At 39.3% G+C, this 22,604-nt stretch overlaps 2 protein-coding genes and 1 long non-coding RNA gene across 10 annotated transcripts in view; 2 read left to right on the forward strand and 1 right to left on the reverse strand.

Moving 5' to 3' along the window:
* The window catches only part of LOC135109052 (uncharacterized), a 39,204-nt gene extending 26,003 nt beyond the window's left edge, over nucleotides 1–13,201 (forward strand). For all 4 annotated transcript variants that reach the window (XM_064020055.1, XM_064020053.1, XM_064020051.1 and 1 more), the window contains 3 exons: nucleotides 5,583–5,635; nucleotides 11,280–11,453; nucleotides 11,605–13,201. In XM_064020055.1, the coding sequence (XP_063876125.1) occupies nucleotides 5,583–5,635; nucleotides 11,280–11,453; nucleotides 11,605–12,117 (740 nt within the window). In that variant the 3' untranslated portion in view covers nucleotides 12,118–13,201. The remainder of the gene's footprint in view (nucleotides 1–5,582; nucleotides 5,636–11,279; nucleotides 11,454–11,604) is intronic.
* Nucleotides 13,144–21,695, reverse strand: LOC135109053 (uncharacterized). 2 transcript variants are annotated; one of them, XR_010272562.1, is made up of 4 exons: nucleotides 21,551–21,695; nucleotides 16,179–16,573; nucleotides 15,068–15,281; nucleotides 13,144–13,651 (listed from the first exon to the last, which is right to left on the reverse strand). It is a non-coding gene; the product is annotated as an uncharacterized LOC135109053 (long non-coding RNA). The 2 variants fall into 2 exon arrangements; XR_010272561.1 differs by having other exon boundaries at nucleotides 16,179–21,644.
* A 102-nt stretch (nucleotides 21,696–21,797) lies between these two features.
* The window catches only part of LOC135109050 (RNA cytidine acetyltransferase-like), a 125,133-nt gene continuing 124,326 nt past the window's right edge, over nucleotides 21,798–22,604 (forward strand). For 2 of the 4 annotated variants that reach the window (XM_064020046.1, XM_064020049.1), the window contains exon 1: nucleotides 21,798–21,931. The gene's annotated coding sequence lies outside the window, so the exon portion shown is untranslated. Of the gene's footprint in view, nucleotides 21,932–22,041; nucleotides 22,182–22,604 lie in introns of those variants that run through there. The other 2 variants (XM_064020045.1, XM_064020048.1) reach the window with 2 other exon arrangements.

Raw genomic sequence — 22,604 nt, forward strand, 5'->3', positions numbered from 1 at the left:
CATTCTCACAAACTTCACATGTGCTGTTTATATCTCACCTGTCTGATTATGAAAAGTTCTTGGACTGTTTGACTCCCATATTGGAGCACATTGTCAACCATTTCCCTCTTGCTGAATTTTATATTCTTAGAGCTTTAAGTGTTCACCACCAAATTCGGCTATCAGCTTCTTTTACTGACCATCCCGGTGAACAAGCCTTCAACTTACTGTTCAACAGACCTGGAGCAATTAGTGTGGCACCCCACCGGCATTCTGACTGTCTTGGAGATACGCCCAACATTCTCTAGCTTTTCCTAACCTTACACTGTCAAACTTTTCTCATATTGTCATACTGTCAAATTTCTTCCGCTCACAATCTTATTTTGTTACTATCTTCTGAGCGTAGCCGTTGTGAGAATTCCTGTCTTGCTCTGCCACACTTATCATGACACTCATCTTTCTGTCTAATATGTGATCTAATGCTTCAGAATTAATATGAATACAGCGACTTCTTTAAAAAGGATGAAAAATTTTATTTAGATATTATTTACAGATCTTGTCTAATATGTTAACTATTTGATGTTTCAGAATAAATATGAATACATCGACTTATTCAATAAGGATGAAAATATTGTTTAGATATTATCTCGAGCATAAATCCTGACTCCCGAGGAATGCATTGTCGAATCCTTTACTGATTCAACTTAATAACATACATTCATTACGTTCCCAAAGTAATGATAAACCCATACCAAGCAATAATTGACAGGTTGCTTGAATATTGAGTATGACCCCCGACGAGAATACAAGACAAGAAAAATAACAACAATATACATGAGAGCCATGAATCAAACAGGAATTACTCATGGACAAGCATACTAGAATAATATAAATGAACTCACAACACAGCCGCACTTTTCTCCCACAGAGGCCCGAATAACACAGAGAAGACCATCTTCCACGAAGACAGACTGGTAGGCAATGGGCAGCAGCCATTCCACAAGCTGCAGGAATACTATGCAACCCTATACAGTACTAATAACCTAAACTTCGAACAGGGAAATATAAAAATCTTAATTAGACATAATAGCTAAACCAACACACACATCAGCCAGCAGCATACTAAATTATTACAATAAGTTTATTAATTCTAAGCAGTATACCTCAGAAAGCTACTTCAAAATAACACACACTACGTACGTTAACGTTAGTGCAAAACACACAACACCCCTCGGTGCACAGACTACAGACGAGTCACCAACGTTCACGTGAACACTTCATACTAGCTTAAATATTAAGGTTCGATCAATAATGAATCATAAGTACATAGAGGGACCAAGTACGTCCCGATGATAAAAGGACAATTCAGTAATTCCTATGTTCATTCATAATATATGTGATAAACATCCTTGCCTAACATTAAAAGTCGAAATACATGTCTCCACTATTATCAACTAACAGTACAAGTAATAAACATATGCAAATTTATGGACATATAGATAGATATATACATACAGGTGTACATGCACAGGTATATATTCTTGCGTGTTGCATTTTATGGCTTACCATAATCACAATACAAATAATGAAAATGATTTTGGTATGTATACTAAGAGTACATCAGTTGAGAATGCTACTTTCCGAGGTTGCCAATACCTTGCGGTGACCGGCCATGGCGCACACCACAGGTCAGGTGGAGGCAGGTAACCGAGATAACTTCCTCTCTAACTACTGTCTACAATGAGACTTCCCCACATATACCTACCATGCACCCTCATGCGTTTTACACACGCGAAAAAAAAAAAAATAGCGAAAATAGTAATTTCTTAGAAGAAAAGGGCAATAGAAGACCTAATCAAGAGTAGTTACTCAAACATCTACAACCATCAACAAAAGTGAAGCAATAGCTGACAAATCTGCACCAGGTACAAGCAAGTTTGTGTGACACAGATTTCACTAGAACAGCCTACGTATACTTACATTATCAACAAAGAACTGCTGTACAACAATGACGAATTTTAACGAGAGAGAGAGAGAGAGAGAGAGAGAGAGAGAGAGAGCAGGAGGCAGGAGGGCACCAACGACCACTCAAAAGAAAGAAAAGGCCAATAACGAGACAGAACGCCCTCTCTGAGAGAGAGGCAGCACCACTACCTCGGCAGGGATTGGAGCAACATCACCAGTCCAGGCGTCCTCAGAGCAGCAGTCCACGTCACACGCCAGAGCAGCGCCCTAGGAAGGTGTGTGAATACTGCCGAGGGCGCTTCCACTCAGCCTTGGACTGTCGTGTGAGGGCTGCCGACGAGAGGCAACAGGAGCTGTTGCAGGCAGTGAAGCAGAGTGGCCAGGAAACGTTACGCGCGCTGAGAAACGTTGCTTGGCAGCTTCAGCAGCCTGCTTCACGCCAGAGGCTGGCCGAGCCCCGACCGGTAACCCCTATAGTGCCGCCAGCTTCCCGATTCCCCTGGCTCCTTGCCTCTCATCCCTATGGCTTCCAGTATGGAGCAGCTCCCCAACACTATCCAGCGATGCTACAAGCCGCCCAATAGTGAACTTAAGATAGTGTCGGCCAACGTGAGAGGCTTTCATACGAACATTGGTGAGCTCACTCACAGTGTTATCATTAAGAATAATGTACATTTAGTGTTCGTGTGTGAGACCTTTCTCGATTCCAAGGTGCCAGATAATTATGCCCGAGTTAAAGGGTATTCGGCCTGGGTAAGGAGAGACCGCTCTACACAAGGCGGGGGCGTGGCCTTCTGCTACAAAGAGACGGTCAGTGCTCAGGTGGTAGAGCCTCCCACGCCCGTGCCCGGGGAACTTGAGCTCCTGGCATTAAAAATAACGGACAGTAACGGGAAAGGTCTGTTGTGCGTGGGCTGCTATCGGCCTCCATCGCAGGGAACAGTGTTGCTAGACTACCTGTCAGAAAACTTGGACACTTTCATGACGGCCAGTCAGTGTGAAAGTGTGGTAGTGATTGGCGACCTGAACCAGCACACGGTGAGACGTTTTTAACTCCCTACTGGTTGTGCACGACATGCACAATTATGTCACCTTCCCCACGCACAGGTCTGGGTCACCCCTGGACCCAGTAGTGACGGACATCCCTCCCCACACAGTACAGTGTTCTCCACTCGACTTTGTGGGCACCTCAGATCACGTGGCTGTCCTCACTAGGATACAATTCAGGACACCACGAGAGGAGAGCTTTACCCGCACCCTCTGGAGGTGGGAGGCTGCCGACTGGGAAGCCCTCCGTGCCGCCCTGAGGACCACAGACTGGGGAGACGTGCTGCGTGGCGACGCTAACCAGCAGGTGAGGCGGCTCACCCAGCTGCTCCACGCCCTGCAGGCCCGCTGGGTGCCGCACTCGGACCACAAAACCAAGGCATCAGACCAGCCCTGGTTTGGCCCTGCGTGCCGCTCTGTCTCAGATGCCAAGCACCGAGCCTGGCGTGCTCTTTAGAGACACCCCACTGCCAGGAACAGGTTAAGGCATCGAGAGGCAACAAAGCACATGAATACCACGCAAACATGGGCAGTGGAGCAGTGGAAAGCTAACCTCAAGAGGAGGCCAGGTTGGTTGTAAACAATGTAATCCGTAAACACATATGATGTAGATTTGTATAAATAAAAAATAAAGAGAGAGAGAGAGAGAGAGAGAGAGAGAGAGAGAGAGAGAGAGAGAGAGAGAGAGAGAGAGAGAGAGGCTGGAAGGTGAAAGTGAGGGTACTTTCAGATCTTCCTAGGCATGGTACAAGTAGATTTGGCAGGCCAGCGGAAAGCCAAATCCCCGAGAAGGCCACGCCTGAACGCTTAGTACAAAATAATTTGACCATAGCTCCAGTAATACCTATGGAACCATCTAAGTGGAGGTTCTTATGTCACTGCAAGTCTGCTAAGTGTAAGGACCTGAGATGGTACTATTCTTGATTTTCCCAAAAATTACTGTTGTTTTCTTTTCTTTTTTGTACAGAGCACATAAAGGAAGTGATTGCCTCTAGCATTATGCTGTCCAGGGTAGATAGAGAGGCGGCTCACAGATTGTACATTAGCCTCCCACCTCCTGAAATTTATGCTCTTTATATTTGCCCAGACTCATGCAAAACCTATTCAATTTAACAAAACCTTTTCATCAGTAAGAAATGTCAAATTCAAGCCTCTTCATCTTGCCCCCGTGACATCTGGCCCATAGCCAAAAATTTCTTCAATTTTTTTTTTCTCTCTCTTTCGCCCTTCTATTTCATCCATCCTTAAAGCTTTAGCCTTCTCTTAGACCTTTGACCTTTTAAAACTCCATACTGCATGATTCAGTATTTGTTGCTCTTTAACTTCCACTCTCTGACTATATTATGTCTGTTACTGGAAATTCGTAATGGCCTCTCTGACCTTGATCCTTGTAAGAATTATGGCCCTGATAGAGTCCCGCCTACTATCTTCGTAACTGAGCTCCAATCCTCGCTTCTTGCGTGGTTAAACTTTTCCATCTCTTTCTCTCTATTAACATTCACCTTTCCTTCTTTTAACAAAAAGCATTTTGAAGCACATGTTCTTACTGCTTCTTTCTAATCACTAATATGGATTCTGTAAATGACGATGCACTGGTGATCAAGTTTTCCTTATTGAATATTGGTGAGCCTGTCTTAAAGATCTCGGTGAAACTTTTGCTCTTGCCCTAGACATATGAGAGGCTTTTGATAGACTGATATAATTCTTTAATTTTACCACTTCCTTTATATGGTTTCTCTATCCATCTCTGTACATCTTCATCTGGAATTGTTTTTGTGGCTATTCTGTTGCTGCAGATATAGATGTGCATTGTTCTAAAAAATCTGTTAATAGTGGTGCTCTACAGTGCTCTGTCCTATCGCCCAACATATCCTTATTATTCATAAATGTTTTTTAGTCAAACTGAGTGTCCTATCCATTCTTACTCTTTATATTTCAGCTTCGTATGCCGCCAACATAAATTAAACTGTTCTTGTAGTGAAACCACAGAAACCATAACTTATGATCTTTCTGTTATATTTTTAGAATAGTGCATGATAAACCTTGTCTTCTTCGGTGCCTATAAAATTCAATTCCTTCATCTTTCTACTTCACATAACCTTCCAAACAACTATTCCCTCTTCTTCAGTGACACAACTTTCTCTTTCTTCTGCACTGATCATACCTGAATTGTTCACTAAAATTATCAAGTGGAAATTCCATATTTTCTCCTGCCAAAACAGCTCCTATTAAGTTTGGTGCCGTGTATCATCTCCGCTAATACTTTTCCTGCCTCATTTGCTTATTTTATACAAAGACTTTATCCATCCCATCTTCAATCTTTCATCCCTTTTACTGGAACTCTTCCTGTTTCTATATTTCTTTTCCTCTCTACAACCTGAACTACTTCAAAATAGGTATTAAGACACCTTAAAATATATACTGGTCTTTTTTATTTTTTATTTATTTATTTTTATTTTTATTTATTTATTTTTTTTAAAGTGGATCAGTCTTCCCAGCTGTATCGGGTTGCTAAACTTGTTCAGTCCCGTCAGTACTCACAGTAACAGCCTTGACAGTACCCACAATAGTAATTCCATTCTTTTTTACAGGCCAAGATTTTCAGGAGCCTGAGTATCCTTCCCCCACCTCCTCCTCCATAAAGGTGAGTCACATGATCACATCAGTTATCATTCTGATGGGATATGGTCGATCTTGTTTTTTGTTCAGTTGATTCTATTCAACAGTTGTTGTTGTTGTTGTTGTTGTTGTTGTTTTACCAGTAACAATGTCAACAACACTGTCAGAAAATGAATGTATGATTGTGAATGATAAAATGGAAAAAGGAATGTATGTTTACACAGGGGCTGGCGAACTTTGACCCTCATCGAGCGACTATCTGTAATCTATACCAGCAAAAGAAGATTGCAGTTTGGAATGTACGAACCATGTAACAGTGAGGGGAAGCTAGCAAATATATATGACAGGAAATGTAACGAATGAACATAAGTGTATTAGGACTCAGCGAAGTAAGGATAGGAAGTGGAGGGGAGCAACATGAGAAGAGTAAATTCATATACTCAGGAGGAGATAGACACGAGAAGGGAGTTGGTGTGCTATTGTCACAAGAAGCATCAAAAAGTCTTAAGCGTTACTGGGCGATATCAGACAGAGTAATATTAGTCAAACTACAAGAATCTCCATTTGGCATCAACATCATATAAGCCTACGCCCGAACTACGGATGCAGACGATAAGGAAATTGAAGACTTTAACAATTATGTTGATGCTTTTATTAAAAATGCAAGACATGAATTTAACATAGTTATGAACGATTTCAACGCTAAGGTTCAGGACATGGCCGCATGGAACAAGTGGTAGGTCCGCATGGTCTAGGAGCGAGAAATGTGAGACAGACTGGTTGAGTGGTGTTTGGAACATGGCAAAGTTGTTGCAAATATGTGGTTCAAGCATCACAACCGACGTCTCTGGACTTGGAAATCGCCTGGAAATAGAGTACGAAACCAAATCTATTATGTTATAGTCAATGAGGGATTTCGCAACGTAGTCATGCAAGTTAAAACTTACCCAGACGCTGTCAACAGTGATTATGTTCCAGTGGTGGTAACTATTTGGAAAAAGATAAAGGAATCACCAAAGTTTAAACCAAAGAGAAACATGGCTTTATCAGGTACCGATAGTGACAGCGAAATATGCAGCAGAGGTGAGAAACAGGTTTGCAATGTTGGAAGGGCTGATAGGAGATGGCGCAGAAGAGAGATGAAGCGCCCTCGCTAGCGCCACGGACGAGGAGGTGAGAGTAGCGGTGTCAGAGACCATGAGGAGGAAGGATAAACTTTGGATGTCGGAAGAAATATTAGAAATGATTGATAGGAGAAGACAGCTTAAAGGCCAAGACGAAGAGAAATACAGGATTATTAATAGAAAATACACCGGGACTGTAACAAGAGGAAAGAACAGTGGTTGAATGAACAATGTGAAGAGGTGGATGAACTCGGTAGAAGATACCATAACGCGAAATGTGGAAAAATAAAGGAAATAATCCTTAAACGTAAATGAAAAACCAATAATAATGCCGTGAAAAGAAAGACAGAACAGTAGTGATGAAGCAAGATGACATGAAGTTCAGATGGAGCGAGTACATTAAAGATTTATTTAATGACGACAAACCTGAGATGATAGACGACGTTACCAATAATCAAGGCCTTGTTATTTTAGAAAGTGAAATAGAGAATGCAATTAAGGAAATTACGAAAGGCAAGTCTGCGGGCAAAGATGATGTGATGACTGAGATGTTGCGGGCATCTGGAGATATTGCAGTGAAGAATATTATAGAAATAGCAAATAAAGTATACATGAAAGGCCAAATTACAGAACAAATGTGCAAATCAGTGTTTATAGCAATACCCAAAGTAAGTGAAACACTTGACTGTGAGAAGCACAGAATGGTCAGTATTATGAGTCAAATCACAAAAATAATTTCAAAAGTTATGTTAAAAAAAAAAATAAGAAGGAATGAGAAAGAAATTAAGGAATGAGATGGTGGATGAGCAATGTGGATTTGTAGAAGGTAAGGCCACGAGCAATGCAATTTTTACACTGCGAATGATAGCAGAAAGAACAATTGAAAAGCTAAAAGATCTATATTTGTGTTTTATTGATTACGAAAAAGCTTATGATCGGCTAAAACACATAATCTAATCCAAATGTTAGAGGACGAAAAAATTGACAAAAATTATCTCAGTCTGTATTGGTCACGGACAAGCGTGAAAATCAACAAGAGACAAAGTGCCAAGAGATACGGAGAGGTGTGAGGCAAGGGGCGTTTTTTTTCACCCGACCTATTTGTGCTATACGGAGAAGTAATAATGAGGGAAATAAAAGACCGTGAAGGGATAAAGATTGGAAGTCGGAATATCATTAATTTGCGATATGCAGATGTCACAGTATTTTTAGCAGACTCATGAGAAAAGTTGCAACTGTTGTTGGATAAAACAACAAAGGAAAGTGAAAGAAGAGGTTTGAGTGTCAACATGAAGAAAACCAAGTGGATTGTAATCTCTAAAAGATTACCAGTTTCAGGAACTCTTTTAAGAAGTGGAAACCGAACAATCACACAGGTCGGTAGTTATAAATATGTAGAGAGCGTGATTAAAGAAGATGCGAAGTGTGAGTTAGAAATAAAGAGAAGAACAGGAATAGCAAAAAAAGACTTCTGGTGATATGCGAAATTTATTAACCAATAGAAAATTATCGGTAAACACAAGAAAGAGTATGATGTAAACCTACGTTTGGTCAACACTGTTATACGGTGTGGAAAGCTGGACTGTGTCCTCGATGGTGATGGAAAAACTGGAGGCAGTGGATATATGGTTGTGGAGGATGATGAAGTTTCCAGCCAGACTGACAAATGAGGCAGTGCTGAACTTGGTGAGAGAAAACTTATACGAATAGTGCAGGAAAAATAGTTATGAGAAGACAAGGTGTAGAAAATTTGGCTCAAATAGGAATGAAAGAGGAGAAGAGAGGAATAGAAAGGCCAAAAGAGAAATACATGGACGGTTTAGAGAAGCTGACACATGGAAGAATGAAGACAGTGCAGTTGATAAGAGCTACACAAGACAGAGAAGAGTGGAGGTCCATGGTTGCCGACGTTCCTAGAGGATATAGCTCAATGTGGAACAACAAAAGAAAAACAAAATAAGAAGAAATCAATAAAGAAGAAAAAGAAACAAAAAAAAAACGGAAATAACGGGGACAGTTGTTAGAAACACAACATAAAAATTAATAACAGACGTAAGCAGACGGATGGCAGCCACGCCACATTAAAAAGGCTACAAAAGCAAGATGTCTTGAACAAGAGAATTCAGATAAAGAGGCCTGTGGACAATATACCTAGCAAGAAGGAAAGCAGATACCAAAATAAAAGAGGGTAAAAGCAGATAAAGAGCGAAAAACGAAGTGTTTCACGGGAACATACCAGAAACTACAGAAAACTTCATCGCTAACCATGCCCTCACACCTTCATTGGTAACCTATGCTCAAGTACCACACTTATGAGCGGGTCACGTGAATGGATCGGTAATTTGAATGGTGGACATATAAGATATCCCCATAAATAAAGATAACTTTATGACAGAAATAGGCATATACGTAATAGAGAGAAGAGTGAGTAGCAGAGAGAGACCAGTAGAGTTTTCAGAGGGCCTGACCAGAGGGTTGCAGCATGCGAGATGAATGGAATCACTTAAACGTAAGAGGAACTGGAACTTAAAGGTTGTGTAAAGCAGTCTTGAAATTTATTGTCTCATGATTAGGTAAGAAGAGGATTAATAATTGTAGGATATTTTGTGTTTTATTGTGATACATATTGTTTGTGTTTTGGGTTTCTATTGCGAATGAAGATTAGACAGATTAGTGAATATCAATTACGTGAACTGATGTGACGGTGACACCATGTGTGCTTCCTGTGCTAAGATAAAAGTAATTACTGAATATTGATTGTGTGAAAAATGTGACATTGACATTGCATATGTTTCGTGCACAAAGATAGAATTAAATTGATTGCTTGAAGAGACAAATTTGATATTATGTATATAACTGTTATCTCTGGGAAGGAAACATAAAACTACGTAACTGTTGCTATTCTGCTAGCCGCGTTGTATATTATTATAAGTGATATGAGGCACCTAGAGCCTGAGTAACGTAAGCGAAACTCTGGCCAACATGATAATTTTTATCGCACTGTCTTCCCCCACCTTCCTACTGTGGTGGAAAGCAGAGTAGAAGTCAGAATGGACACCCCAATAGGGTCGAAAATCCACCCAAATGCAGTTATTTGTAGACCCTTCGTGTCGCTCTCGAACCAAGGCAATGAGCGGCTGGTGCCAGAATGAAGTAACTCCAGCCTAGCAGCCAGCGAGCCAATGACAGCACGCACTTCGCTTCACGTGACACGACTGACAGCAGCCTGCCTCCCCCATACCTCACATCCACAGACATTCATGCACCCTCCAACAGCTCCCCACCACTGAATGACACTGCCTTTCTTTTACGCTAATACGCAAGATTTTATCATCATGGTGGACAACAACATGCCCCCTGAGGAGCCAGAACCCTCTAGGGGAAGGAAAAAGTGTGCGTAATCCTGCAGAGTGGAAGAAAAACTTAGCTAAAAGACGAAGGAATATGAGAGAAGCATATGCGAGCAGGTCTACAGGCCACCACGTACAGGGACGGATAATGGGGCCTCCCTGTGCTGATGGCTGCTATGACAAAATTACGTTGCCGATAGCCACAGTCTTGCACAGTTAATTTTGGGCCATCGGTAATTTTGCACTACAGAATGCCTACATACAGAAGCTATTTTTCTACCGTTTATCATTCTCCACTGTTATTAGGTGGTCAGATTAGGAAGTACATGCACGTGTCACTTACGATTTTGCTTAATAAAATTAGTATGTCAATCAAGAATGGCTTCAATGGTGGTGAATCTCAATAAACTACATGCTGTTGAAACAACTTAACACAGGAACATGAATAAACAATGCATGCATGTTTGATAAACAAAATATTGCAAGTGTTGCTTTTTTCCACAAATAACCCGGATAAGAAAAAAAAAAAAAGTCATCCATTAGCCTTTCAGAATGCTTTAATTTCACTAAATGCCCAGGTATAGGTTGTAAACCACATGCAATAACAAACGTTTTGAAGCCAAACCCTACTTCTTATCTCAATTAATTGAGGAGATATTGCATTCTGAATGATGCAAAACTCTGATCGCTTTTTTCTCCGTTTTCTATTTCTGGCATTTACGTTACTCTGGCTCTAGGCGCCTCATATACATTATGTAAGTTTTAAAAATTATTCAGTATCGAGAATCCAGTAGTCACACCACAAACATCTGAAAAGTGCGAAGTGAATAATGATGAATAATATCAAAACCTTTCCAGGTGTAACTTCTTTCGTGACTTTGCCTCAATTATCTGATATTCTAAGTGATAGTTGAAGGTTCTCCGTAGATTTATTCAGCTTCTTAGCTGCTCTTATGTAGTGAATCACATATGGCAAGAGGCAAATTTTGCCCCGTAACCCAGTGAGCCATCATGCACAGCGAGAAGTTAGGTCTGTCAGGGACTAGCAGACTTGGTCTAGTGGACGGGTGGCTTGGACGGTGAACATAACCTTCACTGAGCTCAGTGTTGGCCATGATATGTTGTATGTTGCTTTCCCATCTTAATATGCTTGTCTTCAGTTGCCCTCCTCCCCAACTGGTATACTTCCCTGCAGGTAGACGACCTCCTCAAACCGAAGACGCACACCATGACATTACTGAAGGGCGGCAGAGTGTTTGCCCTAGAGAATGGTCGATACGCACGGATAAGCATTAAGGACTTTCAACTGTTTGTCCATTCGCTCAAGAGTGACCTGCAGATTCTACTTCTACACTCCGTCATTTTGCCGGTAGGTCATACTCTCTTGCCTGCTCTTGCATGTTCCAAGATCCAGTGTTATAAAAATACTAATTCTCTTCGAGCACTAATGCAGATATAACAAGAAGTGAGTCATGTGTGTGTGTGTGTGTGTGAGATTCCTGAAATGTACATGTCTGCAGATGAACGACATTGTGCCACAGACGCCCCCCTGCCGGGTGTTCTTGGACCTGCAGTGGCCGAACAATGGACATCGGGGTCGGGTCATCATTCATCTGTTCAGCAACTGCTCACTAAGCCAACAGTTTCTACTGCTGTGCACGGGACAGCGGGGCCTTTCCTATGTTGACACCCCGCTACTCGGGGTGTGGAAGAAGGGAAAGGAGGGAGAAAGGGTGTTAGGAGGAATTCATATCGGTAACGAGGAAAGAGAAATCGCTCAGTTGCCTAAGCTCAATGGAAATAACACAAGCAAGCCATACTGGAAAGGAGATGTGTTAGCAAGGAAGACTAGTGGCTCCTTGAATGCGCAGTTCGCTATCTCCACAAGGGACCTTTCAAGCCCAGCGAAAAGTGGAAACGTCTTTGGAAAGGTGGAATTTGGTCTCGATATTTTGCAAAACGCCGCCAAATGCGACACCGTTACTCACATAAGAATCGTGGACTGTGGTGTAGTCATTCCAATAAGAACATAAGTTCATAAATAATTTTGTTTCGGTGTCCTCTCATTTTCCACCAGGGACCATTAACAGTTTATCACGTTAATTAGTAGCATTTGAATTCCACCAGTAATGAGAAAGCACAAATCTTATGACGACAGAAACCAAACGGGAGGACATCATGTTGATTTGGCTCAGTAGTAATGTCCCAGCCAGTAACATCTCAGTTATTCCTCGCCTTAAAAAACTGCCTCCCTCGAGAGGTCTTGCTGCGTTGGACTCTACTTCCGGGTTCCTGCGAGGCTTTTCATCACCTCGGATCCTCCTCCTGATAGGTCACCGCATTTTGCAGGCACACCACTCAATCAGTGCCGTCTATACTGAAAGCCATCTGAGCTCCAGCCGACACTACCCTCACAAAGCTAATGTTACCGCCCCCTCCCTCCCCCTGACAATATTTCTCAACATTCAAGTTAGCACTGCCCCTTGCCTGCCGCTGTAACATTATTATTATTATTATTATTATTATTATTATTATTATTATTATTATTATTGTTTTCATCATTATTATTATTATTATTATTATTATTATTGTTATTATCATTTTCATTATTATTATTATTTATTATTATTATTATTATTATAAATATTATTAATATTATTATTATTATTTATTTATTTCTATTCTATTTATCGTTCCTCGAATAGATTGAATATTTATTTAATGAATTTAACAGCATTATTCATCAATCATCAATGCAATATGGAAAAAGGAAGATGAAAAACATATTCAAAGTTATATATGGATGTAATATAAATGTTAAAAGTCTTTATTATCAATTTAGAGGAGATTATTTAAAATGGTTAAGTGTTAGAAAGTCAAGAGATTCTATTGAATTTATCAATATGACTACAAGCAGGAAAACATTTAAAGATGCTCTTTCTTTGTTTAGAAAAAAAAAAATGAGGCTCAAGAAAGGTCAATATCCATCCAAGAAAAATATGAGGCTAAGGACATGAAAACATTCAGGAAAGAGGTTAAACAACAAAATAACAAATTAAGGCATTTTGATGTAATTGATGTAATTGATGTAATTGGAGAATAATGATACTGAGATTATGAAGGTTTTTACTAACAAATTGTTGTTAAATGATGACACTCCAGGTGATAATGCAGAACAGCAGCTACTTTCTAAACGGACGGAGACATGGGCTAACTCAAAAGGGGGCAAACTCAACATTTCTCCGGAGAGACTGAAAAAGTACTTTAAGAAACTGAACACTGGTGTGGGGCATGATGGCATTCATTCTCAACTACTTCAATATGCCTCTCAGGATTTTTGCATATATTTTATTGTATTTATGAATACTTGCTATACATATTGTTGAGTTCCTTCAGAACTACTCAAAAGTGATGTAATCCCTATTATTAATTATGTAAAAGGAAATATCAGTGACCCTGGAAACTATAGGCCTGTAATGTTGTCATCTTGCATACTTAAACTTTTGAGTTACATATTTTGGATGTTGTAGAGGAAAGAATTGTGTTTGATTATCAGGAGCTGGGATTCTGTAAAAAAAAAAAAAAAAAAAAATCAACGAGTGATGTTTGGTTCCTACTCAAAGAGATGGTTTATCCCTATATCAAAATGAATGGAAAAGCTTTTGTTGCCTTTAAGAATTTATCGAAAGCCTTTGACAAAGTCAACTATTATATTTTAGGAAATACTTTATTGGAAAGAGACATTCTTCCTGGCATTGTATTGCTTTTAATGAATTATTTAAGAAACCAAAAAGCTAGAGTTGTATGGAAAGCAATTTCTTATAATTATTGTGATATTGACACCGGTGTTAGGCTTTTGTGAATTCTGGATCAGCGAGAACAAACTTTCTAAATATCCTCAGCTTTGGGAAGTGGGTTAATTGTTTTCCCAAGTTCGTACATGGTTGAAACTAGTTTCACTCATGCAAACGCAGTCCTAACAAAACAGAGGAGCAGATTGGGCTTGGAAAAACAACATAACTTTCGACTGAAACTCGCCAACTTGCAACCTAACATCATTATCCTTGTTGAGGCCCATCAGGCACATCCTTTACATAAATGATGCCAACAGTGAAAGACGAAAAGGTATACCATGTTGCGCTGAGATACACCTGTGTGTTACTTTTTTATTATACTGCATGTCAACTACTACTACTACTACTACTACTACTACTACTACTACTACTACTACTACTACTGCTACTACTACTACTACTACTACTACTACTACTACTACTGCTACTACTACTGCTACTACTACTACTACTACTACTATTAATAATAATAATAATAATAATGATAATAATAATAATAATAATAATAATAATAATAATAATAATAATAATAATAGTAAATAATAATAATTCATCTACTACTACTACTACTACTACTACTACTACTACTACTACTACTACTACTACTCATATTGATTTTACCATCAGTTTGTTTGTTTGTTTTTTCCTTAAAATAAAACCTAGGGGGTCGATAGAAAAATTGAAATTTCATTGGAGGGTCGACGAGTTAAAAATTTGAGAACCCATAATCTACCATTAGTTCAAGCGAGGTACTTTAAATCTTTTAGCAAGAAAAATTCTAGTTTTTATACTTAACAAACCTTTGTTTAAGGAGGGTGACTTATTTTTTTTTATCTTTTTTAAGGTTTTTAAGTAAAAATTATGTAAACTTGCTAAGCAATGACATGGATGTTTTATGGGCAAGAATTTTTTGGGTTCAGGATCATGAGCAAGTGCATGGCAAATCTGCTTAAATCTTGCTTAAATGTTATTTTGCTTAGCCTGCCACAGCCTAACAAAAGTATCAAATGTGTTGCTAAAGCAGTCTAGTGTTGCTCAACCAGTCCAAAGAATTGCACTTTCCATACAAAAAATTCTGATGTATGTTTGCATTTGCAACTTCTCCAATGCTACCCCCTCTCTGTTATACCTCTGCTATTCCATTTGAACTCTCTGTTGCCTTGGTGGTGATGAAGGTTCCTGCTGAGGTTCCTCAACTGTGTCACCATCCCCTATTTGTGTCTCTGAGGGAACTAAAGGGGAAGGCACACGGGAAGCCCCAAGATAGAGAGTGGCAGGGCTGTGGACCACTACATCTTCTTCCTCCAGCACAGGCTCAACAGAAGGTGGAAGTTCACTTGGCCCTGAGACATGCAAAAATATACACTTAAGAAAACAACAAATCATACATTTAGGAACAATTGTGACACTGGGAGCAAAAGACAAGAGGATAATAGAAAGTAAGTCATAAAATTTGTTGGGATTTGACATCATATGCACTGGTGTTACAGTAAGAAATGGTAATATAACTTTTATGCAAAACAATAGGATAAACCTAAAACATTTCCCTCATAAGAAATAACATTGGGTGGGTTCATACCCACTACGGAAATAATATGATATATATATATATATATATATATATATATATATATATATATATATATATATATATATATATATATATATATATATATATATATATATATATATATATATATATATATATATATATACAGAGAGAGAGAGAGAGAGAGAGAGAGAGAGAGAGAGAGAGAGAGAGAATAAACTAACATTATCAGCAAATAATGACTAGAAAACATCTAGGAAATTTATTTGGCATAATGAATGTCTTTAAGGTAGACAAGATTAATAAAAGTGATTTCTGAGTGTAGAGTAACACGCACCTCTCTTTGTAAGGGAAGAAGAGCATCTCTGATTTCATCTTTCTAATATAAATATTCCTTATTGAGGGTAATCAAGTGAAATAAGCCAATTTATGGCCATAACCATTAGATAAGCTGTATGCACTTAGTTATGAATTTGGTAAATTTTCATTTAGGTAAGTTATTTACCTCTAATAGTTCTTGATTTACCTTATATTGATAGGCTAATTTGATTTATTTACCTGGAATTATTTTCTTTTTTATTTCCTTTTCATGACTGGTATATTATGTAGATTACTAAACACTAGTGAGGGCAGATTTATAGTGCCCAATTAAGTGTCCATTATAATATAGAATGTACCCATAATTATTTACCTGTCTGCAATTCATGTTGTCATATCCTTGCAATCTTGTTCTTCACCACACCCTTAAAGTCCACATACTTCCTGCTGATTTCTGCTGGTGTCTTGTCCTCACCACCCACTGCATTCACTGCTGCTGTCACAGTTGTCCACGCGGCGTGCTAAAACTACTTGATTTCCGTGATTACAGGAGCACTCAACACTCCCAGCAGGACTGCCTTTCTCTCTCTTGTACTTCTCTGATGAGTACATAGCACTCTTCATCACTGAACTTGTTTTTTCTAAGCCTTTAACTTGCCATAGTATGGTTTTCCTCTTGTCCTCTTCTTCTTTTTGTGACCTCTTCCGCTTTTTATCTCTTGATAGGTCCTCCTTCCATTCAGTGTTATGCTCCGGTCCGTCCACTACCTGTTGAAGGAGAGTGGCAAGCACAGCACAGGGAACAAAACTACAGATGTAACATGTTATGTTTCCTCCATCCCTGTACTAGGAACTCTTTCATCACCCTTACTATCTCTCTTTTTTTTCTCTCTCTCTTCCCTTGACATAGGCCCAGCACCATGAGGACTGCACTGTCCTCCTCCTCTAATCTCCTACTCTACTCATCTTTTAAAATTACAGTTATGGAGCCTATCAGCCTGTCTCTCTCTTCCTCATACCTGACACACTCCACTAGGAAATGTTCCATAGTCTCCCTCACCCCTCCACATGTGTTACATCCCTGGTCCAACTCAACCCTGTTCCTAGCCTTCACCTCCAGCATCCCTGTCCTTGCCTTCACAAACAACTTGCTGCCCCAGTCTCCTACATGCCATTGGAGCACCTCAGTCTCTCCTTCCACTTGTACCACTTTAATGTAGACTTTGTTTCTATCCTTGTCTGCCATCTAACTAAATCACCTTTTTCTATCCTTTTCCTCACCTCTCTGTGTTTTATCCTCCTCCAGTCCTCATCAAAATTTTCTCTTCTTTTCCACCTATCCATTTCTCTACTTCATGAAGATCTAATAGAGTTTTCCCTCACTACCTGTTTCACTCACCTATCCTCATGAAGTCCTTCTATCTTCTTCAAAAAGCACAGCTTCCCTTTAATTATTCTCTCTCTGAAGGTGCTCCAGCCCATCTCTCCTCTGACAGATTCTACTGCTGTACTGCGTGGAACACCTAACCAACTTATCTACTATATTCTGGGTCTTCTCTAATCTTGTTAAGTCTCCCTCATGGTAGTAGGTAATTTCAGACCCATACAAGCAGTAAGGTACTGCCATTCCCTTCCATAAACTTCTACTTACCTCATACTTGTTGACTATCTTACTCCCTGCATTAATTATCATTCCTGTCATCTTCCTGGCTTTTCCTTCATTTATTTTCATCTGATTTTCACCTCCTATTCCTTCTGACATCAGCACTATATCACCGGCATAGGTTAGACATCCTATTCTCCTATCCCCAACTTTAACACCCTTCCCTGATACCCTGATCCTTGTTATTAACTCCTCTATGTAAATATTAAATTTACATGGAGCCTTATAGCCTTAAATAAGGCTGGGGACATCACACACCCCTGCCGTACTCCAATATTGTTTCTCATCCAACCTGTACTAATGTCTCCTAACGTGAACTTCACATCATTATTCTCATACAACCTCCTAATTACCTGCACTACTTTCCTGTCCACCCTTCTGTGTGCAGGTAATGTCAGCAGTTTGCTCCTGTCTACCCTATCATAGGCCTTCTCTATATCTAAGAAAACCAAATACAGCTCCTTCCTTAGCTTTATATTTCTTTCAATAATTTCCTTCATAACGAGCACATTTTCTAAGCCACCTCTGCCCTACCTAAAACCACTCTGCTCCTCTCCAAGCACCTTATTCTCCTCTATCCAAGTCTTCAATTTATTATTAATCACCCAACCAAATGCCTTGGCTAGTATGTTTACCACTGCTATAGGTCTGTAATTAACTACATCCTCCCTTGGCTTTCCTCCTCCCTTGGGTATGAGTGTAATTCTACTCCTGTTCCAATCTTGAACAGCCCAGTTAGTGCCTGTCTTAATGCTTCCCCCACCATACTTTATGAACTCACCTATGATGCCATCTATCCTGCCTGCTTTCTCTGTTTTGATGGCTCTCACTGCTAAAGCTGCCTTGCTCCTCTATCTCAACATCTTCCATCCCCCTAGATTTATTACTGTAAATGGACATATTTCCTGTTTCCTCTTCCTCCTCCTGCCAGATAATCCTGCACCAGTACTCCTCCACTATGGGCATCACTTCCTCCTTGCTGCTTGCCTTCCTGCCATCCACCTTCAGCTTCACCCCCTGGAGTGTTGCTGGCCCACCCAAGTTTCTCCTTATTTGTCTCCATGCTTCCTTTTCTCTTTCTCTCCATGGCATGTTGTTGAGGATCCTTGCCTGCTTTCCCTCCCACTTCTCAATCTTACCTCTAAAGATTGCCTGAGCTGCTTTCTTTGCATCTATATACCTATCCCAAGCCTGTGCCCACTCTACTTCATATCTTCCTCCAGATCTCTTTGCCAGTCTAGCTAGGTTCCCTTGTTTCCTATTTTCTCTTTTCCTGTCTCCTAATGCCTTAGCTACCTCCTCATCCCACCATCCTTTCAGTCTGGTTTTCCTTACCTTAATCTTTACACCCACAGACTTCTTTGCCTGGCACCTTATGTTTTGTTTTATGTCACATTCCCATTCACTTAGTGTCCTTCCTACCTCCTCTCTCTCTCTCTCTCCTGGCATAATTTCTTCCATTTCTCTACAGTATTTCAACCAGTCTGTATTCTTAAAGTCCCACTTCTCTTTCCACACTGGTCTTCCCAATGGTAATGCCTATTAAGATGTGATTTGAAACATCTATTCCTTAATTTTTCCATATCCTACATCACTATTGTTCTACCTGTTCATTTACTATGACAGTCTATTGCTGACTCACTTCTCCTATCTCTCCATGTTACAGGCTTTACTAACTTCCAGTTCTTGATAAAGAACAAAGATAAAGAAGAGGAGAATCTGGCACTTAAAAAAAGCCAGTAAGGTGATAGAGGACAACAGACAGCTCACTGACCAGGTTAGGTCTCTAGAAGCTAAGATAGAGAACCTAAAGGTACATTTAAAGAAGTAAATAATAGAGGAGGTCTTTGAGGAACTAGAAGAAAGAAAAGAGAAAGAGAGAAAAAAGAAAAACAATCATATGTAATATAGAGGAAACAGAAAACCCAAATAGACAAGAGAAAGTTGAGAGGGAACTAGACATATGTGTTCAGATATCTGAAGAAATACAAAGTGAAGCAAAAAAATGAAGACATAGATGAAACCTTCAGGATTGGTAAATATAGAAGAGCAGAGGAAAATGAGGAAAAAGACAAGGAAGGACAAACACAGGTTTGGAGAAAACCAAGGCCAATCCTAGTCAAGCTAAAAGATGAAAGAATCAAATGGGAAATCATAAAGAAAGCAAAAACAGTCAGAAACTCAAGGATTGACTCATTTAGGAGAGCATGGATAGTCCCAGATCTAATGAAGAAAGAAAGAGAACAAGACAGGGAACTCAGAAAGGAACTGCAAGAAAAGAGGGATGCCAGTGAGGAAGGATGGTATATCAGTAGGGGACATAGGAAATTTTTTTTTGTAAACAAGAAAGACAGTGCCAAGCTAGAAATAAGTTTGCTCAATCTACAAGGACTACACAAGTGAAACAATGTGAGATAGAAAAGCTTATATTAGAGAATATAATATTGTGTCTTATAGACTCAACAGAAGTATATGAAAATTAACATTTTGGATGATTTGAAATATAAAGACTCGACTAGAGGTAAGGAAGACAAGAAAGGAGATAGTTTAAGTTTTATGCATAGGAATAATGACTTCTTAGTTACAGAAAAAAGTGAACACCGACCATAGAGACATACTGCAAATGAAATGTGAATTGAAAAAGTACAGTTTTATGCTGTTACTTGTATATATGTCTACCAGTGGTCAAGCAAGGAATAGAATTATGGAAATTGAAATAAATAATATATTAAATGAACTTGGAGAAGAACCATATATTTTCTGGGTGACTTTAATGGTCATGTTGGATATCTCAGGACACAAGAGGTAAATACAAATGGTGAGAGTCTGTTGAACTGGATTAAAAACAGGAATTTGGTTCTGTTAAATGGAGACCAAAACTATAATGGAGAAATTACTTTGGAAAGCTGTCATGAAAGTGCAACTGACTTTGTAATGGTGAGCCCAAAAAATGTATAAAAGCTTCATACATATGAATAAAGATGAACATAAAGAAATGTATGACTTGTCTAACTATAATCTACCAAGTGTATTTATATGAATGAATATAGAAAAATGTAAATATAACAATAGATTGGAAGAAATTATATATATGAAAATAACTGAGGACACTTTAAAGAACTATGTGCCAGAACTAGACGATGGGCTAAGAACAAAGACATTGAAGAATGTTATAAAACGTGCATCAGAAAAAACATATGAAAAGAAAAATTAAAAGAACTAAGCAAGAAAAGAAAATGGTAAGAGAACCAATACGGATGACAATGGAGATCAAGAAGGAAATAAGCAAAAGACAAAACTACAACAAAGAAAAAAAAAATCTTCAAATCACACTGAAGAATATAAGAAATATGAGACTTTATATCACGAACAAAAAATGAAAGTGAAGAGCATGATGAAAGAAGCCATGTGGAAACATGAGAAAAAAAAAAGTAATTGAAGATATAAGATGAGACCAGAACATGACAAAAAAAAAAAAAAAGCTATGGGAGCACATCAACAAACTTAAAGAAGAAAAAAAGTGAAAGGAAACAAGACAACCATAATATATAAATATGATGGAACATCAATAAATACGGAATACATACCGGACAACTTAAGTAGTTTCTGGAATACAGTTTATAGACAAGGAGAAAATAGAATAGATGTATGGAACAAAAACACTAGAAGGGCATACGAACAAACTCAAGAGAGAGAGAGAAAGAGAGAGATGGAAGAGGAGACACACAGCCTAGTAATATGAGAAAAATGGAATCCAATCAACTTAAAAACGCCAACATATGGCCTACAAGTGTGAAAAACAAGAACACAAACCAATGAAGAAAGATGTAGCAATAGTGACAGAAAAAAAAAAATTACAACTTTTATTTTATGTTCTGGTCAAGGTAACTACATGGGATTTTTTTCCAAGATCTTGGGATTTCACACTTCATCTTGGGATCTTAGGAATATTTTGCAGAAATGCCTCAAATCTTGGGATATTTCATGTCTTTATCTTAAAGAGTTAAGCTAGGTACGCATATATGAAAGCGGTATTTTTTCTCATAGTGGTATTAATTTCTTGGGCAAAACCTTCAAATTACAATAACACATTGCGCGTTGGGCCGTCAGGATGCTCTACCCTGGTTGGTTGAGGATGGAGATATGGTCCTTAAAGTAGGGTAACACAACAGAAACTGCCGGTGGGAGAGGTAGGGGTGCGAGTCACCGAATGTTGCTTTGTAGCTGAAATGAAAGATGTAGATACCATGTTATCAATGGCAACCCTCAAAAAAAAAAAAAAAAAAAAAAAAACCACTCATCAGACAAGAAAAGTGGTCTGTGCTATAGGTGTGGTGTGGTGAGAGAGAACGGGAAGGCAGAGAAGAGAGGTTGGCAATACTGCATTCAGCTGTGAAGGATGCCATTGAGGGAGAAGACGAACCTCTTAGCCGTGTATACCATACCTGCAGTAACAGTGAAAGGTAAGATTCCATCTTAATTCAAGCAAATTTCCGTTAGTTATATGTTGTTCTCAGTCTTGGGAATTTCTGGTCGATCTTTGATTTTTTTCTGAGTCAATTTTGGGAAATTTGAAATTTGCTAGTGGTCATCCTAGCTGGTAACACTGGGTCCCACGTGGGTTTGTTTACATGCGAGGCGAGTTCTGCCCTGCTACCGTGCTCCCCTGCACACACACTCACACACACACACACAGCGGATACTGCAGCCAAGGTAGGTTATGGCTTATTGTAGAGCAACACTATGATGTTTGTTGTTTATCCATCATATCCTCGTAGCGAGGTGCCCGGGACTGTGAGACAAACACCAGTGAGGCAACAGCGGTGTACACAACCGTGGCATTGCTGCTGTCATCCTCTTAACCATTCCTTTTGTTCATTGGAAATAGGGAAAGTTTGTATATTATGCCATTTTTTCTCATTTCCTTGTGGCCAGAAGTCCTGGAGACAGTGGGAAGGCAGGCGGTTCGGCATTATGACACGACCACCCCATCCAGTCATTCTTACAAGCCAAACTTTACTTTTCTCCTAAGTATCTGTATACGGAGAATATTGAGCTAGGTTAATGTTTACCTGATGAAACTTTTTTTCTGGTAGTTTTCGGCCTGTTTTGAATTAATTTGCATGTTATCTTTCC

The sequence above is a fragment of the Scylla paramamosain genome, chromosome 18, assembly GCF_035594125.1.
Source record: "Scylla paramamosain isolate STU-SP2022 chromosome 18, ASM3559412v1, whole genome shotgun sequence".
NCBI classification, from domain to species: Eukaryota; Metazoa; Arthropoda; class Malacostraca; order Decapoda; family Portunidae; genus Scylla; species Scylla paramamosain.